The 26,689-nt window shown below is 55.5% G+C and overlaps 10 protein-coding genes across 10 annotated transcripts; 5 read left to right on the forward strand and 5 right to left on the reverse strand.

Moving 5' to 3' along the window:
* Positions 1-906: 906 nt before the first annotated feature.
* On the forward strand, positions 907-4,330 carry LMH87_011909 (uncharacterized protein; the record flags this gene model as incomplete). Its single annotated transcript, XM_056201127.1, has 4 exons — positions 907-988; positions 1,119-3,539; positions 3,591-3,699; positions 3,751-4,330. The coding sequence occupies 4 exons, from the start codon at positions 907-909 to the stop codon at positions 4,328-4,330; spliced, it is 3,192 nt and encodes a 1,063-aa protein (XP_056052909.1).
* Positions 4,331-4,577: 247 nt separating this feature from the next.
* LMH87_011910 (uncharacterized protein) lies at positions 4,578-4,862 on the reverse strand (the record flags this gene model as incomplete). The annotated part of the gene is made up of 1 exon (XM_056201128.1): positions 4,578-4,862. The coding sequence occupies one exon, from the start codon at positions 4,860-4,862 to the stop codon at positions 4,578-4,580; it is 285 nt and encodes a 94-aa protein (XP_056052910.1).
* A 926-nt stretch (positions 4,863-5,788) lies between these two features.
* LMH87_011911 (uncharacterized protein) lies at positions 5,789-8,440 on the forward strand (the record flags this gene model as incomplete). The annotated part of the gene is made up of 1 exon (XM_056201129.1): positions 5,789-8,440. The coding sequence occupies one exon, from the start codon at positions 5,789-5,791 to the stop codon at positions 8,438-8,440; it is 2,652 nt and encodes an 883-aa protein (XP_056052911.1).
* A 3,474-nt stretch (positions 8,441-11,914) lies between these two features.
* Positions 11,915-14,474, forward strand: LMH87_011912 (uncharacterized protein; the record flags this gene model as incomplete). Its single annotated transcript, XM_056201130.1, has 3 exons — positions 11,915-12,218; positions 12,279-12,493; positions 12,546-14,474. The coding sequence occupies 3 exons, from the start codon at positions 11,915-11,917 to the stop codon at positions 14,472-14,474; spliced, it is 2,448 nt and encodes an 815-aa protein (XP_056052912.1).
* A 1,137-nt stretch (positions 14,475-15,611) lies between these two features.
* LMH87_011913 (uncharacterized protein) lies at positions 15,612-16,502 on the reverse strand (the record flags this gene model as incomplete). The annotated part of the gene is made up of 2 exons (XM_056201131.1): positions 15,612-15,781; positions 15,866-16,502. 2 exons carry the CDS (start codon positions 16,500-16,502, stop codon positions 15,612-15,614), a joined length of 807 nt encoding a protein of 268 aa, XP_056052913.1.
* Positions 16,503-16,658: 156 nt separating this feature from the next.
* Positions 16,659-16,949, reverse strand: LMH87_011914 (uncharacterized protein; the record flags this gene model as incomplete). Its single annotated transcript, XM_056201132.1, has 1 exon — positions 16,659-16,949. The coding sequence occupies one exon, from the start codon at positions 16,947-16,949 to the stop codon at positions 16,659-16,661; it is 291 nt and encodes a 96-aa protein (XP_056052914.1).
* Positions 16,950-17,438: 489 nt separating this feature from the next.
* On the reverse strand, positions 17,439-20,740 carry LMH87_011915 (uncharacterized protein; the record flags this gene model as incomplete). Its single annotated transcript, XM_056201133.1, has 5 exons — positions 17,439-17,957; positions 18,028-18,141; positions 18,191-18,780; positions 18,918-18,990; positions 20,669-20,740. 5 exons carry the CDS (start codon positions 20,738-20,740, stop codon positions 17,439-17,441), a joined length of 1,368 nt encoding a protein of 455 aa, XP_056052915.1.
* A 497-nt stretch (positions 20,741-21,237) lies between these two features.
* On the reverse strand, positions 21,238-22,679 carry LMH87_011916 (uncharacterized protein; the record flags this gene model as incomplete). Its single annotated transcript, XM_056201134.1, has 3 exons — positions 21,238-21,542; positions 21,594-21,741; positions 21,801-22,679. 3 exons carry the CDS (start codon positions 22,677-22,679, stop codon positions 21,238-21,240), a joined length of 1,332 nt encoding a protein of 443 aa, XP_056052916.1.
* A 311-nt stretch (positions 22,680-22,990) lies between these two features.
* On the forward strand, positions 22,991-23,874 carry LMH87_011917 (uncharacterized protein; the record flags this gene model as incomplete). The annotated part of the gene is made up of 4 exons (XM_056201135.1): positions 22,991-23,068; positions 23,128-23,410; positions 23,493-23,704; positions 23,872-23,874. 4 exons carry the CDS (start codon positions 22,991-22,993, stop codon positions 23,872-23,874), a joined length of 576 nt encoding a protein of 191 aa, XP_056052917.1.
* A 628-nt stretch (positions 23,875-24,502) lies between these two features.
* Positions 24,503-26,425, forward strand: LMH87_011918 (uncharacterized protein; the record flags this gene model as incomplete). Its single annotated transcript, XM_056201136.1, has 1 exon — positions 24,503-26,425. The coding sequence occupies one exon, from the start codon at positions 24,503-24,505 to the stop codon at positions 26,423-26,425; it is 1,923 nt and encodes a 640-aa protein (XP_056052918.1).
* Between the last annotated feature and the right edge of the window lie 264 nt (positions 26,426-26,689).

The raw sequence follows: 26,689 nt of genomic DNA on the forward strand, positions 1-26,689 counted from the left end.
TTTTGCTTACAGTATGCAATATTGAATGATGGTGACTATTTGATCACAACTTTACCCAGCTTACATCGTTCTTAGCAGCAGATGAAGATGTGGCTGACGTGGCTGACCAGCCAAGGACCTCTTAACCCAAAAGCTACACTTGATGTAGAGCTAAAAGGCCGAAAAAAGAAGTATTTATTATTCGCCGTCTCATCAACAATCGGTATTCTGGCGCTTCTAGATCTTATCTCTGTGTCAAGTACACCGCCAGCGCACCCTATTGACGTGACGAGCAGTTGGAGCACTCACAATCAGCATGCTTTCGACCTCTTCTTCTGCTCCGCCTTATTTAGTTGTTCTTAAAGTTGCAACATCTTCGGCAAAAACCGCGATTTTCCACTGTTTCATTCGCCGTTTACAAGTCGTAGTTTTCTACTCTGAGTCGGTGGGTTCGGTCTTCTGAGTTGCCACCCGAGCTTATACAGCACGTTGCGGTCATCACTTATAACTGGCCGTTCGTGAGAGCATATAATCAAATCGTCTCTCCCGATTTTAAATTTTCCAAGTAATTGGCCATTTTTCCTAGCATCAACTCTGGATGTTGTTGGTGCCAGCGACCACTGGCGGGCGCAGTGGGGTAGAAGCTTAACATACTAGTAGCCTGTTGACGTCGATGTTAAGACGGCATAACTAACTAGTGGCACCTGACGTCGGCCGCCGTCTCGAGACACGCATTCTCGACAACTACTCCTTCGCGCAAGGAAAAGCAACCGACACACTCGTCACCTCGAAATCTCGTATTTTGCGGCTTCCCATCCATTCAAAGGCATCCGCAAGCTACCTAAAAGCTTCCGCTCTGCATGCTGATGCTCGTCGATCCGAGGTAGCCAAGGCTGACCAGCTTCGGAGCTGGCCCTTCTGCCCGCCATGCTCTCAGCCTTTACTGCGCGCCCGATCATTGAGCTGCGGCCGCGCGACAAATCCAAGATTGAAACAATTATTGCCCATGGTGCGTATTTTGGGGACCCAGAAGCGATGGCGCAGCCGGCGAATCGTTCCGCAGCAATGTTGGGGAGAGCTGGCGGCGGACGTCATCACACTATGGGCTAGGCTCGATGCTAATCAACTCCGAATCACAGGCGATCGCATTCTTGTCGGCCTCAACAGCGGCGCGCTCCGAATTTACAGACTCAACGAGCCGACCGCAGCCATCGAAAACGGACACGCCGCCAGCAACTCCATATCGAGCAGCCTCCCGCGGAACAGCAGCGACCACCCGCAGCGTCCGTCGTCACGCGGCTCCTCACGACCGACCGACCTCCTGCGTGAGGTTGAGAAATTCTCTACGCGCGCCATCGAGCAGCTCGCCATCATCAAGGAGGCCAACACCATCGTGTCGCTTTCCAACTATCATGTGTCGCTGCACGACCTGCAAACCTACGAGCTCATCGAGACACTCGACAAGACCAAGAATGCGTCGGGCTTCGCCGTCACCTCCAACATTGTCAAAGACCCAGACACGGGCATTCCGGAGATTATCTCTCGGCTCGCTGTTGCCGTGAAACGGCGCCTGCTGCTCTGGAGCTGGCACGACTGCGAGCTCGGCGGCGATACCGCCGAGGTGGTGCTGGCTGAGTCGATTCGCAGTGTGACGTGGGCGAGTGCCACCAAGGTCGTCTGTGGCATGAATGGCGGCTACGTCATGGTCGATGCCCTCACTCGTGAGGTGGAGGATGTCACCGGCCCGGGCACAGTCGGCGCAGCTGGACAAAGCAGTCGATTTGGCGCCGTCAGCAGTGCTGGTATGGGCTACATGGGACTGGGCGGATATATGCCGAAGCCGCTGGCGTCCAAGCTAGCCGATGGTCAGGTTCTTCTTGCCAAGGACATCAATACGCTGTTCATCGACGACACAGGTAAGCCGCTGGATAAGAGACAGATACCTTGGGCGACAGCACCAGAGTCTATCGGCTATTCATATCCGTACATCGTGGCTCTGCAGCCACCAGCAAAGGGGTCACTAGAAGTGCGCAACCCGGACACTCTTTCGCTCGTGCAGACGATATCACTTCCCGGCGCAGCGCAGTTATACTTCCCGCCCCCGAATGTCAGCCTGGCGCATGCCGGCAAGGGTTTCCACATCTCTAGTGAACGATGTGTTTGGAAAATGGGCGCAACGGATTACGATGCGCAAGTCAAGGAGCTGGTTGATGCTGGCAACTACGACGAAGCGATTAGCGTCCTGAATATGCTGGAAGATGCGCTCTTGCAGAGTAAAACAGAGACTTTGAGGGAGGTCAAGATGCAAAAAGCAGAGGTGCTCTTTGACGAGAAGAAGTATCGCAAGGCAATGGACCTTTTTAACGAGGACGACGTACACGCACCTCCAGAGCGAGTGCTGGCCTTGTATCCGCCCATCATCTCCGGCGAGCTCTCCAAGTGGGCTGGCAGAGAGGAAACCACACAAGCAGGCGATGCCGACGACACCGCGCCACGAACGAGTGTCGAGACTCGGCGGAAATCCGAAGATGCTGGCGAAAACACTTCCACGGTTGGTCGTTTCGCCGGATATTTCATGGGGTCCCAACGTAAGACGGCTGCAGATGTAGCGTCGATTAAGTCGGTCAAGAGGGAAGCTTCTGATGCTACGGATGAAAAGGACTCCCCAGACCCCCCTGCAGCAGTGGACAAGCCTCTTGAGGGTAAAGACTTGATGAAGGCTGTCCTCGAGCTGAATGGGTACTTGGCCGGAACGCGAGCACGTTTACAGCGCGTGATTGACCCTGCCACCGGCCTCCTCAAGCCCAGAGACGCAACGCCAGGCGAAGACGCCACAGATCGCTTCCTTCGAATGGGCCAGAATGAAAGCGAGACGCAACTTCAGGAAAAGCTTCAACGCACGTTTCGTCTCGTCGACACGACGCTCTTCCGCGCATATATGCTCTCGCAGCCCCTGCTCGCCAGCTCGCTCTTTCGCATCCCCAACTTTTGCGATCCCGACGTGGTCAATGAGAAGCTCGTGGAGCAAGACCGCTACAACGAGCTTATTGACTTTCTCTACGGCAAGAAGCTGCACAAGGAAGCTCTGGCGCTGCTCGTCAAGTTCGGCGCCGCCGCCAAGCCCGACGAGCGCGCCCCGGCGCTGCTGCACGGTCCTAACCGCACCATCCAGTACCTGCAAAACATGCCATCGTCTGAGATTGATTTGATCCTTGAGAATGCCGGGTGGACGCTGCGCGTGAACGCGGCGTTTGCCATGGAGATTTTCACTGGCGATACGGAAAATGCAGAGACTCTACCGCGGGAACGTGTAATGACATTTTTGCGAACCATTGATACGGCTCTGGAGCGGCAGTACCTCGAGCACGTAGTCATGGAGCTGGACGACTCGACACCGTATCTGCATGACAGGCTCCTTGAGCTCTACATCTCGGCGCTGGAGAAGATGAAGCACGGCGACGAGGAATGGGAGCCGCTGATGGAGCGCTTTATCAAGTTTCTACAAGCGCCAAACCCCGTATACAGCCTTGGCAAGGCATTTTCGACTATTCCCAGGAATGGTAAGTTGAGCAGCGCTGATTTAGTATGACCGCGCGTGCTGACCAGACTAGACCCGTCTTTTTACGAGGCACAAGCCGTGGTGCTCAGCAACATGGGACAACACAAGCAGGCCTTGGAGATTTTTGTTTTCAAGATGCAAAACTATGCCAAGGCAGAGGAGTAAGTTGCAGATGAATCGCAAGTGCCTCACATTCACTGACTCTTGTCTAGATACTGCAATCGCATTCAGCGACAAGCTCCCGCTCCATCCACAAACAACACGTCAGAAGAAGAAGACGACGATGACGACACGCCCTCCATCTACCACACGCTCCTCTCACTCTATCTCCAGCCATCATCGCCGCACAAGCCACAGCTGGAGCCCGCGCTCGACCTCCTCTCCAAGCACGGCGCCCGTCTCCCCGCGACCTCGTCGCTCAGCCTCATCCCCGACGACCTGCCCGTGAGCGCGCTCGAGTCGTACTTTCGCGGCCGCATCCGCTCGGCCAACAGCATGGTCAACGAGGCGCGCGTCGTGGCGGCGCTGCGCAAGGCCGAGGGCATCAGCGTCGCCGCGGAGCTGCACGTCGGCGACGGCACGAGGGGCGCGCAGTCGGGTCGCAACAGGCACGTGGCCATTACAGACGAGAAGCTGTGCGTGGTCTGCCATCGCCGTCTGGGCGGCGGCATGCGCGCCGGCGGCAGCGTGGTCGCGGTGATGCCGGACAACACGGTGGTGCATTGGGGCTGCCTGAGCAGTGTCGGAGGTGACCAGCGGCCCAAGACGCCGAGCTGGGCCCGACACTCATAGGCGTCTCCGGTGTATCTCGCTTGCTGTCTTTGGTGCCGTGCATGTCTGATGGAGAAGAACAGGCTGCGTTGCGATGTTATGTCCGCCTGCAAATACCCCCCACCGTTTGTGTACCATGTAGTTTCTTTCCTTCCCTGGCCTGGTTTTCTGCCTCCTTTTCTTCTCTATAGCATAGCCATAGATAGCTATTCCCAATCGGAATCACATACACATTCCATTTCTTTTCCTTCATATGCTTGTGCAATACTCAATCCTCCTCCTCCTCCTGCACCTCCTCGCCGTAGTTTTCCTCCTCCTTGGCGTCGTCTACCGCCGCTTCGCCCGCACTCGAATCGCGCGCCTTGTTGTCCTCCTCCATCCGCGCCGTGAGCTCCTTGTTGATGGTGGCCTGGGCATCGGTGACGGCGGTCCGCAGCGCGGCAAGGTAGCTCGTCTTGTCGCTGCTGCTGGCCGAGGGCAGCGGGGTGTCGACGGCAAAGGCCTCGTTGGTGGGGGAAGCGTACTTGGCCGTAAGGGTGGTTGGCTGAGACATGGCTATTACCGAGGTGTTGGTTGATGGACCTTGATTTTCCTTTTTCTTCTCTATAAATCGAGGCGCCGAGCGTTTTTGTCTTGGAGTGGGAGTAGATGGTTTTGAGATGAAGATTCAGGTGGCTGAGTTTGGTCACTTTTTTTTAAGCTCTAGAGGTATCTTGGCTTAGCAGCGCGGGGTTCATGACAAAGGCCCATGCTGGAGCCGGCCCAAGCTCCCCTGTAGGACAGGCTAGCAGCCCGCTAAAAGCAAGAGTTTGGACTCGTATCCTAGGTAACTTATAAGGCCCCGAGATGCCTTTTGATCGACAGGAAAACGGCTGAAGGCATGCCATATATTCATTATCCCTTGTTGGGTCATCATTCAGCAGTATTATGTTTTTAAAACGAGCGCAATACCTTGTGAGAGACCAAGCATCACCTCCGTGCCGAGGCAGTGGCCCTCTATTCCCCAGCATTTGGCGGGGGGTCCCTGTCCAGCTGGTGCAGGGCCCTGTCACAGCCTGGACGCAGCGGCGCAGCGCCAAGGTTGAGCTAGAGCCTCGTACTGACGTTGCTTTGTTTGCCCATCTCACTCTTGCATTCTTCCTCTCTGCACAGGTACCTTGTCCAGCACATCACCGAAGCCCTTCATCAGACACCGACCAGCTCTTCCCTAGCACCGCTCCTCGCAGGTCCGGGTCGTCATCACCAGACGCATCCGTCTTATTCGAACACCTAGAGCCCGCCCTGATCGACATTTGCAGCCCCGCCAACGACGAAACCCTTGGACCTCACGACCGTCCGTCAAGGGCGAGTAGCACAACTTGAATTTCTGATTCGCTGGGACTTGCCAATCAGCTTATGGCCACCGCTACTTGGGTCACGATGTAACCAGAGTCCTCTACGCTTGCTGCCGATATTACAATACCCGATTCTTTCGCCACAATGCAGCCTACACAAGGACCCGGCGCGCCCACGGCCGGGCGGCATGGGCGAGCTCCGGGCAGCTTCTCGCCGCTCACATCGGCCTCCAACACCGCCGCGTCGCCATCGGCGTCGTCCTCGGCCGCTGCTGCCAACGCTGCGTTGCAACACAAGCAGCGGCCCGTCTCGCTCTCCCGACGGCCGCCACCGCCTCTCCGGCTCGAGTCGACACTTTCGAGCACAGGGTCCGACGAGGGCGCCAGCAACGGCGCCAGCACCGCCGCCGCCCATGCCGCCGCGATATCGTCTACTGGCGCTCCCTCGATCAGCGTCGCCAAGTCGCGCCAGCGAGTCGCATCGCCGGCCACTCCTATATACTCACAATTTACATCACACGCCAACAACAGTAGCTCTAGCCTGCACAGCTTCTCGTTCTCGCGCCCAAACCCTGGCTCGCCGCGGGTTGTAACCCACGGCTCGCCGTCCACACTACACAAGACGGAATCTCGCAAGCATACCGCCACGCAAGGCATGTTTGAACCCTCCTTGCCGTCAACGACAACCTCGAATCTATCACACGTCGGTATGCCGCAGCATCACCAGCAGCCGCAGAGCGCCTTGTCCGCGAGCCAGATTGCTGCCCAAGCCGCCGTCATGTCCCATCAAAACACCATGCACAACCGCCAGCGCTCTCAAACAGTACCGTTTCCTGGAGAGAGCAACGACGGTCCTCGCAGAGGAAGCGGCAGCCGGATGCCTACCAGCCCACCCACTCTTAGCTTGACCGAGGCCAGCGCGCCGCGCGATAGCGGCTTTGGGCCACCCGGTGGGCTGCACATTAGCACGGCATCATCCGCGGCCACTACTGCGGCCAACGTAGTATTCCCCAGGTCTGGCCACACCTCCCCCCGCGAAGCCCATTCGCCACAGCCCGCCCTTCCTCCGCCACCGCCCATACCCGCTGCGTATGCGGACAAGCCGCTCTCGAAATCGGAAAAGGCCAAGGCGAAGCTCTTCTCACGACCTGTCAAGATGAGCGCGGCCAAGTCGGAGGGTAAGGACAGGGCGCTTCCAAGCCCCAGCAAGATTGGGTCGGCATTGTCAGCGCTGCAGCGCGGCAACTTTAGCACAACGAGCCTGGTCGACTCTTCGGCGCAGTCGCTGTACAGCTTGACAAACTCGTCGACGGCCACAATCCGACCCGCGGACTCGGCCAATGTGGAGGAAAAAGGCAAAGAAAAGCGGCATCATTTCCTCTCGCGGCAGAAACAAAAGCTCAAGGACGAGTATCACCTGCCTTTGTCATCTGCTGCTAGCAACTCGCGGCCCACGGATCCCAGTGCGCCCAGCAGCTTATACAACTTTCACCTGCCGTCCAGCGTAGGTCTTTCCACATCTGGCTTCTCAAAGGTGAAAAAGGACAAAAAGCATGGCGAGCGGTCCGATAGTCGGCTGGACAACGAATCATCATTGAATCTTGCTGGCGATCTCTCTGGCACAGTTCCATTCCCTTCGTTATCGCAGCAAAGCACATCGTACGACACATCGGAATCCGCCCGACTGGGCCTTCATATTCCGTCTTCTTTGGATGAAGCCTGGCCATACTTAAAATCCCTTATACATGTGGTATTTCAGGGTGAAGATGTACGTTTACCGGTGGAAGACATCAACCGCATCGTCCAGATGCATATTCAATATCGCATCCACAAGCGATCGCCATTGGGGATGCTTGACGACTTGGGAGAGCTTCTCGCCAAGGGCTTTTCTGCGCTGGATCACACACTCCGCCAAGCGCCCGAGGACAGATTCATACCCACCCTCGTGGAGCTATGGCTCTTCACATTCACGTCCATTCTACCATATCTACAGGCCGTCTTTTTGCCGCTCGAGTTGGAAGTGGCTGGTCGAGGTACCATTCTGACCTACGAGCAAGCTCGTGACTTTTGGGGCTCAGTCACTACAACCGCGGATAGGACCGCGAAGCCAACGCCTCCAACCGTCACTTTTGACATACGCCGACTGGTGCTGGCTGCCTACCGCGACGTTGTCATACTCCCACGCTACGACACGCTCAAGACCATATTCTCGCGCCTGTCGCTCGAATTCCTGCCCTCCTCCTTTGCCAACATGGCCATGTCGTCTCCAGCCGACTCGGCCGCCGCCATGTCCACCTCGCCGCCCGAGTACTTTCCGCCGCTGATCCGCCCGGGCACCGCCATGTCCCACGAGCTGTCGGTAGGCTCGTACAACTCGAACAGCACCACGCTCCTCGGCGACGAAGGTAGGGGCTCTGCCGCGTCGGGCTCGGGCGGCGGGCGCAGCCGCGCCGTCAGCAACGTCTCGTACGGGAGCAACGGGAGCGCCGGCATACGGCCCTACACGCCGTCGAGCGCCGCGCCGGTGCTCAGCAGCGTGCGCGAGCAAAACGTCGAGGACTCGAAGCAGGTCACCGACATGGTTGGCCGCATGCTGCAGTGCATGAGCGTCCTGGCGAGCCTCGTCGGCGGCGGCGCCGGGGAAGCGGAGGTCGAGGGAAATAAGAAGATGGCGGAGCTGTGTCGCATGCTCAAGCTCAACTGGCTGGGCCGCGGGCGAACTGGCAGGAACAGACGCGGCATGGTTGGGGGACGCGTGAGAAGGGACGAGGTCAGAGAGGAGTTGCGTGTTGCGTGAGCGCAAAGGTACAGCGCTTATGAATGTGTGTGTGTGTGCGTGTGTTGTGTGTGACGACGGCGTTGCATTTGCTTGGGGTTCTTCGGGGTCTAGCGTTTTTTTTAGGTATAGGTTAGGTGACCAACATGAACTGTTTAAACTCGGAAAAAGCGTGCTGCTTGCGATTTGTGTTGTAAATGGCACTTAAAGTCAAATTGGGTATAATACTGATGCGATGATTATTCTGGCTGTAGCCGGTTTAATGTGCATGTGCCTTGCAATGTGGTGTTGTCACAGTTTGGGCCAAATTGGGATTATCTTGGTCAACGCTGGGGACTTAATGGGGGTCGCTGAGTCTATCTAGCTAAGCTTGAGCCTGACCATTAGCAATCCTTGTCTTAGAACAGCGTTCAGAATAAAGAGATTAATGTAAAGAAGGAGGGGTCCTCTGTTTATTCTAGCGATGACTTCTCGCCATGCAAGAAGGTGATGGTGCCTTGCCCCATCATGTACGACCGTCTCAAGAACAGCCAGACATCCATGATTACCGCTCTCAGTCTGCCGGCGTGTTGAGAATGCATCGAGACGGCAATCTACCATGAACAATTTGTCAACAGAATGATACTGATACGAGTGGATCAAGTCACCAATAGAATAGGGAGCATTATGTTCAAAGGATGATTATATTGATATGGATAAACTGATATGGGTATCTTAAATTACGATGTATGGGCGGGTCCTGCAAAACTTTTCGCTTGTTAGCCAAGGCACTTTGCAAATGAAATGGGCAAAGCGAGATTGTAAAGGGGAGAAAAAAGGTGTGAAATCAGACATCCAAGGAAGAATAGACCCTCATCTGTCCCAAATTTGGCTCTATGGGACTCGAGTGGAAACTGCGAATAATTGGGAAATTTCATCATGAAACACCATGTTGAAAACAATCAAAAACAAAAAAGTAACAAACTTACGTTAGTCCATGGTCATGATCGCAGCGGTCTGCAATTAGTATTGTCATCGTCACGAGATAGGCATCGAGGGCATCTTAGAAGACTTGTTAGCAAAAGAGATCAAGCAGAAATTTTCGCGAAGTCTTGTGGCCTGAAAAATAGGCATCCGAGAATGATAGTCAGACAGGAAATACTGGCAAGTAACAGGTCCCTTGCTAGGGGGACCCGAATGTTGCTTCATGGTCGATTCAGTTAGGAAAAGAAGACAGTGTATGTTGTCATCATTCGATGGCGGATGCGATTCGTCGGAGTAAGAGGTTGCGAGCAATAAAGGAAGCTTACCATGAGAGCTGTCAGCAATAGAGAAAAGCAAGAGGCTTCGCAATATCCCATGACTCCTAGCCGGCAGAGAAAAACAAACATCTCGAACCCCGAGCTGCAGCTTGTTGCCAGGAAAATATTTGTCCAAGCCTGCACGCGCAAATGTTTCGTGCAAAACCGCTGTAGAAATAAAATCTCTGAAACAATACACTGCAGCATCCAATAAATCAACCATCCATGGTCATGCAAGGCCAGCTTCGACCAGGAATGGCGCTGTTTTGAGGTTCTCGAGGGATGAGGTGCTGCTCATGATACTTTTCCAATGCAGAAAAAAAAAAGTTTCGAGGTTAATGAATGACAGTGCCAAACTACAGTTTCAGGGTCTCAATTCACACTGTAAGGATCACGTGACTCGACCTTTTTTTTCTTTCTCCCCCAAGTGGGCTTAGCCTCCCGTCTGGCTACAGCGTTAGCGCCCGCGACCGCCCCCGGGCAAGGCAGCCTGCAGCCCAGGTTGTGTAGGCCGAAATGGATTTGTTTTTTGATATGAAAGAAACGCAAACCGGGCGAGTCGGGGAGCTTGCAATTCGCGGAAAAAAGGAGACTGGGTCAAAATCTCGCCACGAATTGCTCTCACCCATCACACTTGCCATTACACCCGCGCAAAGTCCATTTTCAAGGGTCGCTGATGGCATGGTGGTGGAAGAATACCCTGATACAAGAGTCGCCCCGGTACAGCGGCGACTAGCCCGGCGCTAGTGCTGTTATCGGGGTGAGCAAATGACATGGGTGCACCCAGCCACCCGGCGAGCAGTGAGCACAGGAGCGACAAAGCACAGAAATTTCGTCCTCGCAAGCGGCTTGTTTCTCGTAGGACAGATTGGCCCCACACGTGCGCACCAGTCGGATACCTCTGTAGATGCATAGCCTCGCCCTGTGAAGCCCCGTTTGAGCGGCAGGGCCGAGGAGACAGAGATGGGCGGGCGCCCACCCCAGTCAGGGCGCCGCGTCCCCGTCATCTTTGCCGTCAAATAATAAGTCCCGTCAAACTGCGTGGTGTTAGTCCTGGCATCGAGGTAGTAGCGCCTGATTCCAGCGCGTCCTGCACCCCCGGGAAATAGGTGCGGCAGCTTGATTAGGCACTACAGTGGCCTATACTATTTTTCGGTTTACACTGCCAGCTGTCGAAGTGCAGTGCGCTTACCAACAGTGTAGGTACTGTACGCCCGCCTGCGCTGCAAAGCCCAAAACCTCGCCTGTCACAGAAAGCCAACCTACCCAGCCAGTAGGACGACACAGGTTTTTCTCTCTTCTCCTCATCCAGAAAATATTTCTTGCTTCTACCTATACGCTGCAAAGGATCACCCCACGAGTGACATCTTCACTTTCCCTTTCCTTGGCTGGCTTTATCCTTTGCTCCTCGATCCCTTTCCTGCTAGCCACCACTCCCGGACTCTTCGGGGACTCATTACAGTGCTGTCGGCGCCAGCGGCCAGCGTGGGTACTGCCTGCTGCCAACAGAGCCCGCTCTCCCAGTCCCCCCCAAGCCGTCCAGCCTTCTTCGCGGATACTGGCCCTTCTTGACCCCCTCATAATCTACTCTGCCACCCGCGCCCATCGCCAGCCAATATCTCCCACCCCATCGCCGGACTTGGCCTCCTACGACTGCCGCGCTCCCCCATCGGCATCGCCTCGCTACGCCTCTCCTCCTTCCTCCTCCTTCACTGGTCGTCGTCGGACCCTCGCTCCCTCGCTATACCGACGCGCGCAGTCCGTGTCCCGTCAGCCTCAGGCTTCGTCCAGTGGCGCCGGGTTTTGGTATCACCGTCACGCCATTTGTCACGCACCTGTTCCTACGCGCTACCATCGTCGCCTTCGCTTCGAAAGGATCAATCGCCGCGAATTCGCTCTCTTACCCCCGGCAAACAGCTTTGATTCCGCTCGACCACGATCTCTTCACTTTTTTCCCCTCCGCCGTTCGGTCGCATCCCCAGCCACGACTCAGAGCCTCGGAGCCCGCGACGTACGCCGAAGCCCACGCGCCGACACCCTGTCATCGCCATCCATCCTGCACGACACTGATTCACCGTCTGCGTGCCGGTCACACGGATTAGCCGCTCTTCAGGGTCGCGTCCGACGTCTTCCTATTGACGCATGTGCAGGCAATAGCAGCTAGCACATTCGTCGATATCCGCTGCCTGTGGATAGCCGACCTGCTCGACAAGCTATGATGGCCACGAGTATGGGCCCAAACTTTCAGGGCCATCCCGCCGGCATGGGACACCCAGGTGTATCTGGTCATCCTATGGGTCCCGGCATGAGTGCGAACGGTGGACAGCCAGGCACGCCTGGGGGTGGCATGCCTCACCAGTTTGCTGGCAACCCTATGGCTGGTGGCAACCCCGGCGGTATGAACCCGGCTATGATGGCCGCCATGCAGCAGCACGGCGGAAACCCCAATATGGTCTCGTTCCAGCATTTGAATCCCGCCCAGCAGCAAGCGTTGCAGCAGCAGCAACTGCAAAACCAATGTAAGCATTGCTCTTGTCCAATCCCGGAATAAATATTGACCTCTCTCTCTCCGTCCATAGTCGGCAACCAGCCCATGGCTCAGATGCGCCAACAACAACTACTCGCCCAGCAGCAGCGACAGGCCTTGATGGCGCAGCAGGCCATGGCCCAGAACGGTGGCATGGCTCCAAACAACATGGGCGCGAATGGCATGGCTGCCAACGGCATGCCGATAGGTATGCAGTTGACACAACAGCAGGTGGCACAGCTGCGGCAGGGTGGTCAAATTGGTCCCGTAAGCATTTGCGACTTCACCACTCGTTTGTACTAGGCTGACTATCTGGTAGATGCAGCACAACCAGCAGGCACTCATGGCACGACAAATGGCCCTGCAGCAACAGCACGCCGCGGCGCAAAATCAGATGCAGCAGGGTGGGCATAATGCGCAGCAAATGCAGATGAACGCGCAAGTCCTGCAACACTTGCAACAGCAGCAAGCCCAGCAGCACCAAGGCGGCCCCAATGCACAGGTACAAATGGCGGGGCAGCAAGGGCAACAGCAGGGCCAGCAGGGCCAGCAGGGCCAACAGAACCAGCAAGGTCAACAACCAGGCCAACAGGGTCAACAGCCCCAAGGCCAGGGCCAACCTGGTCAGCAACAAGCTCAGGCCCAAGCTCAAGCCCAGGCCCAAGCCCAGGCCCAGGCTCAGCAGCAGGCTCAGCAGCAGGCTCAGCAGCAGGCTCAGCAGCAGGCTCAGCAGCAAGCGGCTGGCCAAGCCCAGCAGCGACAACAAACGCCTGCACAGGGCTCGCAAGCTGGCACTCCTGCACCTACCGGTCAGCATACGCCGCAGCAGACACCTGCACCTGGACCCAACGCCGCGCAGACGCCTCATCCTCAACCACACCAAAATCCTGGTCAACCGCCACAGCAGGGCCAACAACAGCAGCAGCAGCAGCAGCAACCTGGCCACCAAGCTCAGCAGCAACAAGGTCACCAGCCTCAGCAGCAAGCGCAACCCCAGCAGCATCCCATGATGGCGCAACACATGAACGCCCTCGCTGCTCAGCAGATGGCCATGAACAATAGCCTGATGCAACGCCGAGAACACATCAAGGCCCAATGCCTGATGAGGCTTTCCCAGCTAAGCGAGCAGCTAAGCGGCTATCCGGGAGCTCGAAGCAGAGATGACCTGAGCTACTGGAACGAGCTGGTCGGACGTTTTTTTTCGAGGGCAGCCAATTTCCGCCACACTCTCCATGCGAGCGCTGAAGGTGAAGACACTGGTCCTCGCCAGTATGACATTACCTTCCCGGCCATTGCTCGATACTTCCACACCCACTTTGGTAGCGGCGTCAAGTCTATGCAGCTTACACTGGGCCAAGGAACCGTCGATAGACCTGTCGGTGGCGACAGCTACCTGATCGAGAACCCCAAAGCCAGCCTCATCTACTGGTTTGAGACGGGGTCGCACCTGGTGTCGAGTGGCAGTCTGAGGGTTCTATTTGACGGCGAACAGAAAATGGAACTGTTTGAGTTTTTGGCCACCAGCCACGAAGAGTTCATCGCCCGCAAGCAGGTTATTAATGCTGCAAAACCTGCGCATAACTGGATGAAGGAGTGGCACAAGGTCAATTCGACAGATACTAAACAGTCTCCAGAAATGTCCAAGAAGGGCAAGGGCAAGCAGCTCAAATCGCCGCAAAGGGAGCCACCCGAGGTCCTCAACGATTTGCCTGATTCAGCCGTCAACAGACAGGGTGTGACCGAAGCGGTCTACCAGTTCCTAGAGATAAACGAAGTCATGGGCCAGATGAATCCGCTATTCAACTTCACGCACAACAACCCCGGCCTTGGCCCTTATTCTGCTCTCGACCAATACGTCTCGAGCATGAACGCACCCCAGGGACAGATGAACGGCCAAGTACCCCAAGGTGTCCCGAGAACCCCCAGCTTCAGCCAGTTTCCCATGGGAGCTAGTCCGGCTGCGGCCAACATGAACCTTCCCGGCTCACCCCACGTTGGCAGCCCAGCCCCCGGCCAGATTCAGGCCCCTGGCATGCAACTCCAGCAGAGCCAGCAAGGAACCAGCTCGAGTGGGCCAAGTGCCAACACATCGCCGGCCTCGAACAAGCGCAGACGACCCTCAGCCGTTAAGATTGAAGAGGACGGCTCTGGAGCGGGAACACCGGGATCCCAAGTAAACGGTACCGGGAACAGGAACAAGCCAGCGACTCCACGCATGCCCAAGCGCGTCAAGGCGAACCCGTCATGAGGCTAATGATACGGCACCTGCAGCGTGCCCCGTCATTTTCACTAGCATTATGCCTTAACGTTTTCTGTTTTGTTCTGTTTCGTTTTTGTTCTCGGCGCGACTCACAGCATGGCGGCGGCCTCTTTTTTGGTTTTATTTCTTGCTTCATGGAATTGCTCTAGCCTGGGGTTCTGGTTAAACTGTTTTAAAGTGGACATGAAGAAGAGGAAATTTCTTGACGGACCAAAAACAAATATCTTTGGGAAAGCATTGTGCTCTTTGGTTGCTATCATTTATTTGTGGAGGGTCAAATAGCTGGAGCAGTTGGCAAAGAAAAGACGCAAGGATGTCGAAGCGGTACGTTTGAGAGATACCCATGCCTGCGAGCTGATGTTGCGAATCGCTTTCGCCATGGGCCGACAACAGCTGCGACACGCTGAGAATCGGTCGCAGTTTCGGAACCGATGAGTTGTGGTACAAAAGATGGGGAATGGCGTGTCTTGCGGAATAATGAGTGGCGTGTTACTAAGGCCGCAGGATTACGAAGCGCAAGGCAAAGGAAAGAAAGCATTCGGAGCGAATGAAGTAAGACTCAAGGGAATATCGGCATAGATACGGTTTGGTTCATTCAGCCAGTGTTTCTTGCCTTGTTAACTGTTGATTATATTTTTACTACATTACCTGGCTGCCTTGTATCTGGGTTTCTTATAATTTTCTTGGGTATTTGGCGTTTTGTTTTCCACAACACACCCAACTGGTTGTTTGTTGTTGCGCTGCGATGCTTTTTACTCGCTGACTGGAATTTTATACATTGTACGAATATTACAACATATTTCTCACACTTGATCTTCTCTTCTTGCGCCTGCTAGCTTTGCTCTCACTTTGTCTTGATAATCCGTCCTGCAAACTAGACCTGAGATTTCTGTCTTTCGTGTACAAATACTTGTTCACGGAATAGAGCAAAGTTGTCTCACCTACTATCTGGATTTAGAAAATCTTTCCCACAAAGCAAATTTGAAAGACAAATGACCACTCGTACGAGGCAAAACAAGAAAAAGCATAATCGTGCCACCCAAACTATCCAAATTCAACAACCATGCTTGGTGGTGTACACTGACTGCCTGGTGCAACAAGCACAAGAAAACTCGATAGTCGGCTTTACGGCCCTTCCTGCGGCACAGGCTCGGCATGTACGCTTGACGCCGGCGGCGACATCATGACAACCGACGGCGGCGCTAGAGCGTCGGGCGGTGGTGGCCCCGTGACGACTGGTGATGGAGGCTGCTCATGCATGGGACCCGGCGGCTGCGGTGTTGTCACGCTGCGATCTGGTATTGGTATCGTTAGCAATCGTCCCCCATCGTAGGCAGTCGGTTGGGGGCACGGAGGGGCCATGGGACACGGGCACGTACCATTCTCACTTGGGTGCTCACTTGGGACTTTGGGGCTGCCGCCGTGAAGGATGCTTGGAGCACGGCTCCCACGAGCAGAAGCTGCTGGCGACCCAGCAGCACTTGGGGCGCGGCTCCCACGGGCACTTCCTGGTCCGGCAACACTTCCTGGTCCGGCAACACTTCCTGGTCCGGCAGTACTTCCTGGTCCGGCAGTACTCGCAATCGGCGGCGGTGGCGGCATCAGCAGCGGCAGTCCTCGCACACCCGGCAACTCCAGCACAAACACCAACCAGTCGCCCATCCTCGCTGCCTCCCCAATCCTCTCCTCCACCATCCCATCCTCCCTTTCCTCTCCTGTTGCTCTGCACTCCCACACCACCGGACTGAACAGAGCCACGCGTCGTCCGCCCAAGACCTCCACCCCCGGCGCCTCCTTTCCGCTCGTCACGCGCAAGATCCCATGCGTCTTGACGTGCTGCTGCTGCTGCTGCTGCTCCTCACCACCACTTGAGCCACCCGCCGAAAAGCCATGCTGGGAGAGGATGTACCCCACGTCCTGCCGTATCCTGGCCATGGAGGCCGGGGCACTGGCGTAGTGCACGTCGCGGAGGACGCACGTGTCCGGCACGTCCGCCGACACGAGCACCACGCGCATGGATATTGGATGCCGTGGCGGTTCTGGAAGCTGCTGCTGCTGCTGCTGCTGCTGTAGTTGTTGTTGATGTGATTGCTGTTGCTGCGGCTCGTCCTCGACTTCGCCCACCACCCTCCCTCCACCACCACCACCACCACCAGCACGCAGCCCGCCTTCCTAAGGAAACCACCACGGTGGTGGTAGTGGTGGCGAGAACACGGCGTACATGGGTGCGGACAGTACAAGCGGCGGGCGCTGGAGATTGATAAACGTCGTGGCCGGCGGGGGCATGACGAGCGGCATGACGAGCGGCATGCCGCCGCCCACAAAGGTCGCTGGGCGGAAGAGGGTCGCTGGGGCGGCGGTGTAGATGACGCGCTGCTGCTGCGGCGGCTGCTGCTGAGGGACGAAGAAGGCGCCGGCGGCGGGCTGGGCGGCAAAGACGGGGGGCTGAAAGAGGAACGACATGGTTGGGAAACAAGATGTGGAAGAAGAGAAAAGCTGAGCAGGCAGGACTCTCCAGTTCGCGAGGTGGGCTTAGTAAATTTGCAGCCACCGACGAGGACAAGCAATAAATGCCTGGGTTGCTTATGGAAGCCCTGAAAGTGTTTGAGGAGAAGAGAAGAAAGGGTGGATGGAGTTGACTTATAGGATTCGTCGAGCCGCTGAATCACGCACCAGGGCCGGTATCACAGCACGGAATCATGCAGACCAAAGTACGGTCTGCAGTATTGTACTTGACAGCTGGTGAGTAGTTTGTGCCCTTCTCTAGGTTCAAGGAGAGTCGTATGTGTTATTGTCATGGAGCCATTGTATAATTGAAATAATCCCAACACCTAATGCATGTAACAAAACAGAAATCCCGGCCCTGGCGCTTTGAACCCTTTTCCGTGCCCCTGTTTCAATGCACATCGTTCAAATCATGTATGATATTTAATATAGGAAGAGACCATTCATTTACATGGTATCCCCCGTGGGGGCCTCGTGCTTGGCTGTGCTTCCCTTGCCGCGCCAGGTGCTGACGGCGGGAATGTTGGCCTCGTAACGAATCTCCTCGGTGCCGTACGCGCGGGGCGTCAGCTTGATGAGGGTATGTAGGGGCACGTTCATCCATGGGCTCTTGGCCTGGTCCTTCTTCATAAAGTACGCATAGATGCAGCGCAGAACTGCCTGATGGGTGACGATGAGAATGTCCTCGCTGCGCTCGAGCTCCATGATGATGGGCTCGAGGCGGATGACAACGTCGCGATACGACTCGCCGGCCGGATAGCGGTAATTGTACTTGTCGTCGTCGCGGGCGACAAAGTCTTCTGGGTAGCTGTCCTTGATCTCCTGGTAGGTGAGGCCGTCGCAGACGCCCGAGTCTAGCTCGTCAAGGGCCTTCCACTGCAGCTGGTTGTAGTGTGGGGGCAGCCAGCGGGAAGTAGAAATGGTGCGCTTCAGTGTCGATGTCCAGACGGTCAGGGGGCGGTCATCCTACAGTGCGCTGTTAGTCATGGTTCACGGGCGAGGTTACACTGTTTGTGTGAGCTTTGGGGCCGCTTACTCCAACAGACTCGCGAACTAGTTCGGGTAGCTTCTTTGCATACAGCTCGCCTCGGGGCGAGAGCATTGTATCGCCGCCGATTCGACCATCGAGGTTGTACAGTGATTCACCATGCTTCAAAGTGTTAGTGACTGTGGCGGCCATGACAGGCGGGTAGACGTACTCGGGAAAGCCAGACTGAGCGTGGACGGATGTGCAAGTTCATGAGGTAGTATACAATGCGACTCTGCAGGTAGTCTTGAATGCGGTTTATGATGACCTGCTTGCCAATGTTCATGATTTTGAGATATGTATAGTCGCCCTCGTCGCCGTCACCGTCGATCGTCTTGTAGACTTTCTCATACTGGCTGATGCGCCTGCGAAAGTCGTTTGCAGCCTCTTCCGGGTCCTGGTCCTTGTAATCGGGGCTGCTAGTCTTGACATCGAGGATGTTGGCCATGATGACCTCTTCCTTGTCGCAGAGGCTCTCTACGAAGAGGACTTCGATGCCATTGGCCTCGCAGATCTCATGAACCCATTTGCGGCGGTCCTTTGTTGAATTGGTGGCATCGAGAATGCCGACGACGCCGCCGGAGCGGAACCAGCGCAGCATGTCGGCGACGGCCGCCTCGGCGGCGGCGCGGCGCGTGCGCTCACCCTCTGCATTGTTGAAGTCGAAAAAGTCGGCGGTGGGATGGGGCGCGTCGCTGCGTCGGTAGTTGCCGACGTTGAAGGTCTGGGCCGGGATAGACAGCCACTGGAGGTAGCGCTGGGCTGTGTGTTGTTAGCGGGGTCATAGAAAAGCCCGTCGTTGCGACAGAGCAAGATGTTATTGACAAAATAAACCGCGTCGACGAATCAGGCTCGACAGGTACCGCTCCTTTGTGGTGTCTTGGGCCAACATCACTCACCAATCTGTGCAATATAGCTTTTGCCTCTGGCAGGCAGGCCGACCATGACGACACATATTTTTGTATCCTCGACCTGGACGCCGACACCGTTAGCTTTCCCCGGCATGGCGGGCAAACGTCTATATAAAGGCAAGCAGTAGTGTGCGCGAAGAGAGCGGCGTCGGCGAGCTTGGAGACATGAAGGTTTGACCGGCAGTTGCTAGCAGAGGTACCGGCGGTAGAACAGGATGAAGTAGGCAGGTGGCAAGACGAATTGAAATGGGGCGAGGGTGCAAAAATGAGAAAGAGACAGCAGAACTGGGGTGGCAATGACGAAATAATGGATAAGAGACCACCAGAGAAGAGGGCAAGTTAGACAAAAGAAGAGGAAGAAGAAGAAGCAGCAGCGAGGGCAGAGAAGCGGCTTTGTGACGGAGGAATCGATCGCGTGAGGCGGAAGCGGTCCCTCGGTTTAGCTTTTTTCTGGGGCTTCTGGGGCGGCCGTCAGTGGACCGATCACCCTGCAGAAGGTGCTGTTTGTGCTGCTGTATCAGTGGTACCTGGAGTACGTGCTTGGCTTGACTTGTCTGTCTGGTGCCACCGGACGGCGAATGACGGGCTTTTGACTTTCTCGTCTTTTTCATCTTCCTCCGTATTTGCCAAAAATGTTCAATAGTTAACGTTCGACGGCAATTCAGTCCGCGGAGCAGGTCAAAGGCCAGGTCCCGGCCAAGTATACCAGCAGTCTAGACTCGTGCCCCGCCGCCAGGGTACCTTCGTGCTTGGCACCACCAAAAGCGCCCGGCCTGCAGGCTGCAGTAGCCTTGTGAAGCTCGCAGCTGGCGGGCAGTTGTCTCAACGCCGCCGCCCCGCACATGGCTGGCTTGCGCATCAAACGCCAGTTCAAGGCAAACAGATGAGGACGGGCGAAGCAATTCCCTCCTTCTCATCAATGCAATTTTCTTTTATTCCGTCAAAATTTCTCGTGACCAATTGGTCTGTCTTGAGCTCCCCTTTTCGTCTTCTCTAGAGCTCTTCTTTGTTGTTGTCGTCGTCGGCGTAGAGGCCCGGCCTGGCCTTCATCAGTGGACCGTTGTCGCTGGCGGTGCTCGTCCACGGATTCTCATCTCGTAATCGACCGCGGCAAGATCCTGCCTCGCCACCTTCGGAGCCTCGGTTTCACACAGCTCAGTCGTTTGAGAAATATGCGATAATTCTCCGCCAGAGACCTTTCCCAATTCCGACGGCCAAGAATTTTTCTTCCCTGCCTTGACTCTGCTGCACCCCGGGCAGCGTCGTCCAAAAAATGCACAATGTCCCATGACCGCCGAAGCTGCAAGGCACCACAGCCCACAGGCCGGCGAGCTGTCGGGCCTGCTCCACCACGAGAATGGCCCTGCCCGTCCCGGGTCTGTCCGAGGTGTGGTGGTGGCAATGGTACCGCCTCTGCGCCGTCACGGCCGCCCTTTTGAGGCCAACGGCGGCTCTTCACGGCACAGCTTTCGCCTCCATGGTTTCGCGGCATCGCCGTGTCTCTATACCCCAAATCCAGAGTATAGATACCGTCGTTTCCATCCGTCACCATCACTCGTCGCTCCGGCGCCTTCTCATACCAGAGAAGAAGAAAAGATTTTGCCATTTTCCCACTTGGGCATCAACACCATGCACTCTCACCGCTCCAAACCCCCGTCACTCGACAAAGGGGATCGCAATGCCACAAACGGGTAACCATATATCAGGCACGCACCGCAGACCCTAGGGATCGGACTCACCTTGCTAATGCTATACGTATTCGCCCTCGCTCGGCCCGTAGGCGTAGGCGGCCCGGCAGACACACCACTCATAATGTCGCCCCTTTGCCGTGTTTGTAACAAAGGCTCTTGGTTGGTGCTGACTGCTTGTAAGCTCTGTCACAAGGCCTATTTTTCTTGCTGCAAACGCAATGATGACATGAAAAGGACCTGCTCTTCACTTTGCAGTTTTCGAGTGTAGATGTAGCATGCAAACCTCTCCCAAGCGGGTCGTCGTGTCTTTTACCGTCAATTTCGTGACGCGCCAACGAGTTGCCAGCGATTAGCACTGTAGGTACTAATCTGCGCCTACGCCATACACCAAAAAAAATCACCGTGCTGCCCTGGCATTCGTGGCTCTTCACTTGTTAGATGCGTCATCGAATGCAGTCCGCGTCCAGCAAAAATTCTGATTTCTAAAACTCAATCATCTAACAAAAACATAACTACTAATAAAACCTCTTTGTCGCAACACAGCGGCCAATATATTATATCCCCAATACCAGTGTCATAATCCGCCGCCACTGTGTGCCTGCTGTCTCATAGGCTCTTTATCGCGAGTAGAAGCGCATCTCAGCTGCTCCCACGTCGAAAACGGCCACTACGTTTTGCAAGAAGGCATCGCCCAAAATGTATGGTCCCTGACCGCCGCTTGCCACGGCAATGGCGCAGTACCCTGTCAGTGGATCAACCAGGTCCCGGTAGATCATGTCTGCCGGGTTGACCCAAAAGTCGACGCCTGAAATAGTTATTGCGAAACTAGGCGGGATCGAGTTGCACGGTGCAAAGTACATGCCCCATTGGTAGAGGTAAACGGCGCGGGGCTGGAACGACATGGCGATGGCTTCGGCCAGAGCTTCTACATGTTAGTAGGCCTTGCAATTGCTTCGGTCCACAGCCAACTTACGAGGGGGGAGGTACATCATTGTTGTACCGGTGTCAACAATAAAAGGATATCGGGTCGTGTCTGTGGTCTGGCCCCAGCGAACGCCATCTGGGATGATAGTGTAAAACGAATACTTCCATGCAGTTTCCGCTTGCTCGATAAGATTTGCCTATCACGGTCAGGTGCTGAAAGTTGAATCGAATCTAGCAAAATGCAAGGAATACTTACCACAATAAGATCCGTCGAGGCATTATCACCTCGCACCCAATCGATAGGAGGAAGACCGCCCCAAGCCAGCACGCCGTCAGAAGAGTTCTTGGAAAGGGCCACGCTAAAAACGGGATCCAGGCCGCCCTGGATGATTGCATTGGTAAGGAAAGGTGTATAAGTTATCGAGTTCCAAGAGGCCTCATCTCCGATGGCCCCATAGTAGGCGCTGGTGATGGATGGGTAGGCAAGTCCCAAGATTCCGACAGTGGCATTGTTGCCGCGCCAGTACGTGCTGTTTGCGAGGCCAACTTGCTGCTTCGAGACGGACACTCCACCGCAGCTGAGGTCGGAGTAGCCCATGGGGCCAGAGATCTTCTCGCCAGAGCCGTACTTGAGGAAAAAGTGCAATTCGTCAACGGCGCCTTGGCCGAAATCGTCAATCAATGCTGTGCCAAAGCCACAAGCGGCTTGATCATGAGTATTGCCAACGCTATCGATGCACTCAAAATCCGACTTGGCAGCCCAGGTGTCCGAGCTGCCGGTATCAAAGAGCAGCCAGACTAGCTTTCCGTCCCAGCCACACTGAATAGCATACTGGGTAGCGTACGCACCGACCGACGATATGTTCTGGAAGCTTTGCTTGACTGTGCCAGGGGTAGCGCGAAGAGCACGTCCGAGGGCAGAAACCGTTCCGTGTTTTCCTCTCTTGCCCCCGACGTGTTTGAGACGAGAGAAGCGCGGGGTCGGGCGGTCAGGCTTGGCCATGGAGACAGCCTTGACTCTTTCAAACGTGACGCCATTCATAGGCTGAGACAGATCCCAGTCAGCAGCATGGCGCTGCTCCTTGAGGCCGCTGGCCGCTGCAGCTAGTGCCGAGATGATGATGCTTGCTTTCATGGTGGCGATCGAGTACAAGATTTGTGGCTCGAGGATCAATAGTGTGGACAATATACGATTTGAGCGAGGCAAGATATGCTACCAGCGCTCCGAAGAGTATTGTAATGATTTGAAAGGAAGTGAACTGAATGTGTGCTGTTATCCAATGGTGGTGAGATGGGAGCAGCAGAATGTTTATTTATGCAGAAAGCAAGAGTCATTTGCCTGCCTCGCCTCGCCTCTTTTCCTTGGTCTGTGTTTGGTCGGGCAGCCAGCCGCGCCGTTTGCCAGCTGGCAAGCAGTGGGCAGTCCAACGCGGGTCCTGTTTCCAGATGACAGAAGAGGCAAACCTTGGCAGGCACACTCTCCGTGATTTTCGCTCCTTCATCTTCTCCTGGCCATATTTGTTGGTAAGTTTGATATAGACGAGGACTTCGGGGTACATCCGCAAACTGACATTGCACGGCAGGAAGCCCAACGGCAACCAGCATCTCTGCAACAGACCAAGGTGACGAAACAACAAACCAATATGGCCAAGCGACGATATCTCCTGCACGACTTGTTTCGCGGACCCGAGCCGTTTGAGGGTTCCATTGTTCCGACAAATAGCACGATTGTCGCCCTGACTCTGCTTTCGAAGTGTGCAACCACGATTTACAGCTGTGGGCCAAGCAGATCGCCACGTTTAGAGTCATACTCAAGCCGTCATTGCCATTGTTGTACGACGTCCATCGAGTCCAATGTTGACACCCGTAAGCGAGATGGTGCAGCGCAGCATTGACATACACACCGGCCGAAAGTGGAAGCGTCAGAGCTGATTCACTTCACTTCTAGGGCGGATGCAGCGGCCGCCGCGCAGATTCCAAGTTTTTAGCACGCGGCTTCGGCTTGGACGGATTGCGTACGTGATGCCAGACACAAAATTGCCTGCTGAGCGTGTTACCAGCCGCATACTCCAATTGCCCACGCATCCACTTGACTTTCGTTTGCCAAACCTGGAAAGCTGGTGGTTGTATTGCTCCAACCTTGCCGAGTATTCTCCACCGGTAAGCATCTCCGCCGTTCTCTTGTTTTACTTTGCCTCAACTTGGCGTTTACATTACCGAAGCTGTGCGACCCGTCGAGTACTGCGCTAGTCGAGGATTGGCGACGGACAGCCTCCATCCCCCCGCAGCCTGCATTCTTGATGACTTTGCTGAGGCCAAATTTAAAGTAGTCGCCTATCCCATATTCCGCGTTGCAATTTGAAGATGACTTTGGAAAGGGGATGACTAATGCAGGTATGTAGCTGCAGGGGTTTAGTTTGATGCATGGCACATATGTATTCGCTCACCTTGCCGAGCCAAGGTAAATTTTAAGGCTATTCTGGGCTCGAGTAGCGACGTACTTTCAATAGCATGATCCCTTCTTACAGATCGAATGTCCATATTCAATCACCTTGATGGCGCTAAGTAATAAATAAATGCCTTGAAATACCCCATATATGTGGTCAGGGCAACTCTTGTAGCTCATCTCGGTAACCCACAACCCCAGCTGGCGTAGAGGTTGAATGCCGCATTGCCCCACAGCCGAACGATCGCCGTGCCTCGGCTACAACGGCGTTCCTGAGAGTGGTTTCGTAGGGTCGCCAGTACAACAGCGTGGTTCCGATTTAATTGGCCATCACATTGTCTATCCTGCATCTCGAACTCCTGCTTGGCTGGTTGCATAGAAGCCTAGCCATCCCGCAGTATCTTGTATCGCCGCACCCTGTTCCTCGGCTACTTGCACATCGGCTAAGCTTACGCGGAGACGGCTAAACGCAGAAGCATTCATCAGCCAGCACATACCAGAGAGGACTGATCATGTCTCGTGTCAATACTGACGGCGCAACGCCTACAAACCCGCTGGGATTTATGCAGCGGCTGAGCCCGTCGGTCACGTACTATGAACCGACGACAAGCACGATAGCACAGGGGAGCCGCAATGCGCAAGCCGACCCCGAGCTCATCCTGCTGTCGACATGGATGGGCGCCAGAGAAAACCACATCGCCAAATACGTCCAGGGTTACCGTGTCACTTTCCCGACATCTCGTATTCTCGTCGCCCAATGCCCATTCACGCATGTTGTGCTGCCATTCCTGGCATGGACGCAAATCCGCCCCGCGGTGCCCATCTTGAAGGAAGTTGTCGATTCCGAATCCAGACAGGCAAGCAAGGACGATGCTAGCAGCGTATTGACCGGAACCTCGACGGCACCGCGAGTGCTCATCCATGCATTCTCGAATGGCGGCGTCAGCACGACACTGTTCCTCTACAATGCTCTCAAGCGCTCGCTTGGCGGGACGTTCACTTTGCCGCAGCATGTCTTCATCTTTGATTCCTGTCCTGGAACCTTTCGTTGGCGCAACACGGCCAGGGCCATCATGAAGATTCTGCCGCGCTGGTCCTCGCCCGCCGTGCACGCCGTGCTCTTCTCCGTCTGGCTCTTTTATCGCATCGTGCCGGTGTTGCAGCCTCGACAAAACGTCAATTCGCGAACGATACGAAATCCTCGATTCCAAGAATTCGAAGTCCGCCGCACGTATTTATACGGTACTGAGGACCACATGATTCCGCCCACCGATGTCGAATACGAGGCAGGGTTGGCGGCGGAGGCCGGTTTCAACGTGCGCCTGGAACGCTTCGAGGACGCCACGCATGTTGCCATACCCATGCTACACCCTGAGCGGTACTGGCGTGTTGTCAAAGAATCCTGGCACGGGGAAGAGCCGGCTGGTCTGGCTAGCGTTGTCGTCGGAGGCGCCGGCGGAGACTCTGGCAATCTTAGGGCCGAAATCAGCTCAGAGACGGTCACCAGGGAAATCACTCTTGTCGACCAGGAAAAGCCAATCTCTGAAGAGGCAGGCATCTTGGCAGAGGATATCAAGAGTGATGGGAGGGATGCCGTTCAGGCTGTTGAAAACACAGCTCACGAGGTATCAAAGAGCGCCCAATCTGTGGCAGAGAATGCCGCAACCAAGGTAGAAGAGGCCAAACAGCAGTCCCGGGATGTCGCTGAGAAGGCACAGTCCAAGGTTGGAGAGTCAAAGGCCGATGCACATACTGCGATTGAACAGGGCCAGGCCAAGCTGAAGCAGCTCAAAGCCAACGCAGCCGGCGCCGCCAAGGAAATTCAAATCAAGGCCAACAGAAAGAGTCTGAGCAAGGAGACCAACACTTTTGTCGAGGAACTCAAAGCAGACGCTGCGAATGCGTTGGAGAAAGCCAAGGACGTGCCGGCAAAGGAATCCGAGAAGAGTGCCGTCCCGTCGGTCCCTGTTTCGGCAAAGAAGCCCAAGGAGGCTGCAAAAGCCAAGGACAAGTACGCCGAGCGTCCCAAGACGCCAGAGACCAGCACGGCGCTGCAGGCTGCCATTGCGGCGGCCTCGTCGAGCCCCGAGGCTACCAAGGCAAGCAGCCCCCGGTCCCACGGCCGTAGTGCCAGTGGAGGCGCCAGCGGCGTACAGGAGCTCGCGGCGCGGTTTGGCGGCAAGATGGACAAGGGCACTGCCAAGCTTCCCAAGGCCAAGGCCTCGCAGGCGGATCATACCAAGGCCGACGAGGCTGTGGTGGTTGCGAAGTCGGCAGAGCAGCCGCCATCTGAGAAGCAGACATCTGAGAAGATATCAGCCGAGGAGAAGCCAGCCGAGCACAAGGTCGCGGTCGAGGACACGGCAAAAGTTGAGCAGCCAAAGCCCGCCAGCAACAACAAGCCGAAAAAGTCCAAGAAGAATGGCAAGAAGTAAGAGGGTTTCTTGATTGTACATTATAGTGCAAAGGCACACGTGGGGTTCTAGGCATATTTGCAAAAAGCATCCATAAACGACAGTTACTGATGCACAGTCGGGGTACAAGGGTCATGTTTGGTATCATGTAAATATATTACATTTCAATTCGGTCGGAGTCGCTTGGGCTAGATGATTGTCCTAGTTTGGTAGCAGAATCCAGCATATCCGTTCGAAAAAACCAAGCAGTTTCCAAAACAGAAAACTAAAAACTGTCCGTGTCGC

The sequence above is a fragment of the Akanthomyces muscarius genome, chromosome 4, assembly GCF_028009165.1.
Source record: "Akanthomyces muscarius strain Ve6 chromosome 4, whole genome shotgun sequence".
NCBI classification, from domain to species: domain Eukaryota; kingdom Fungi; phylum Ascomycota; class Sordariomycetes; order Hypocreales; family Cordycipitaceae; genus Akanthomyces; species Akanthomyces muscarius.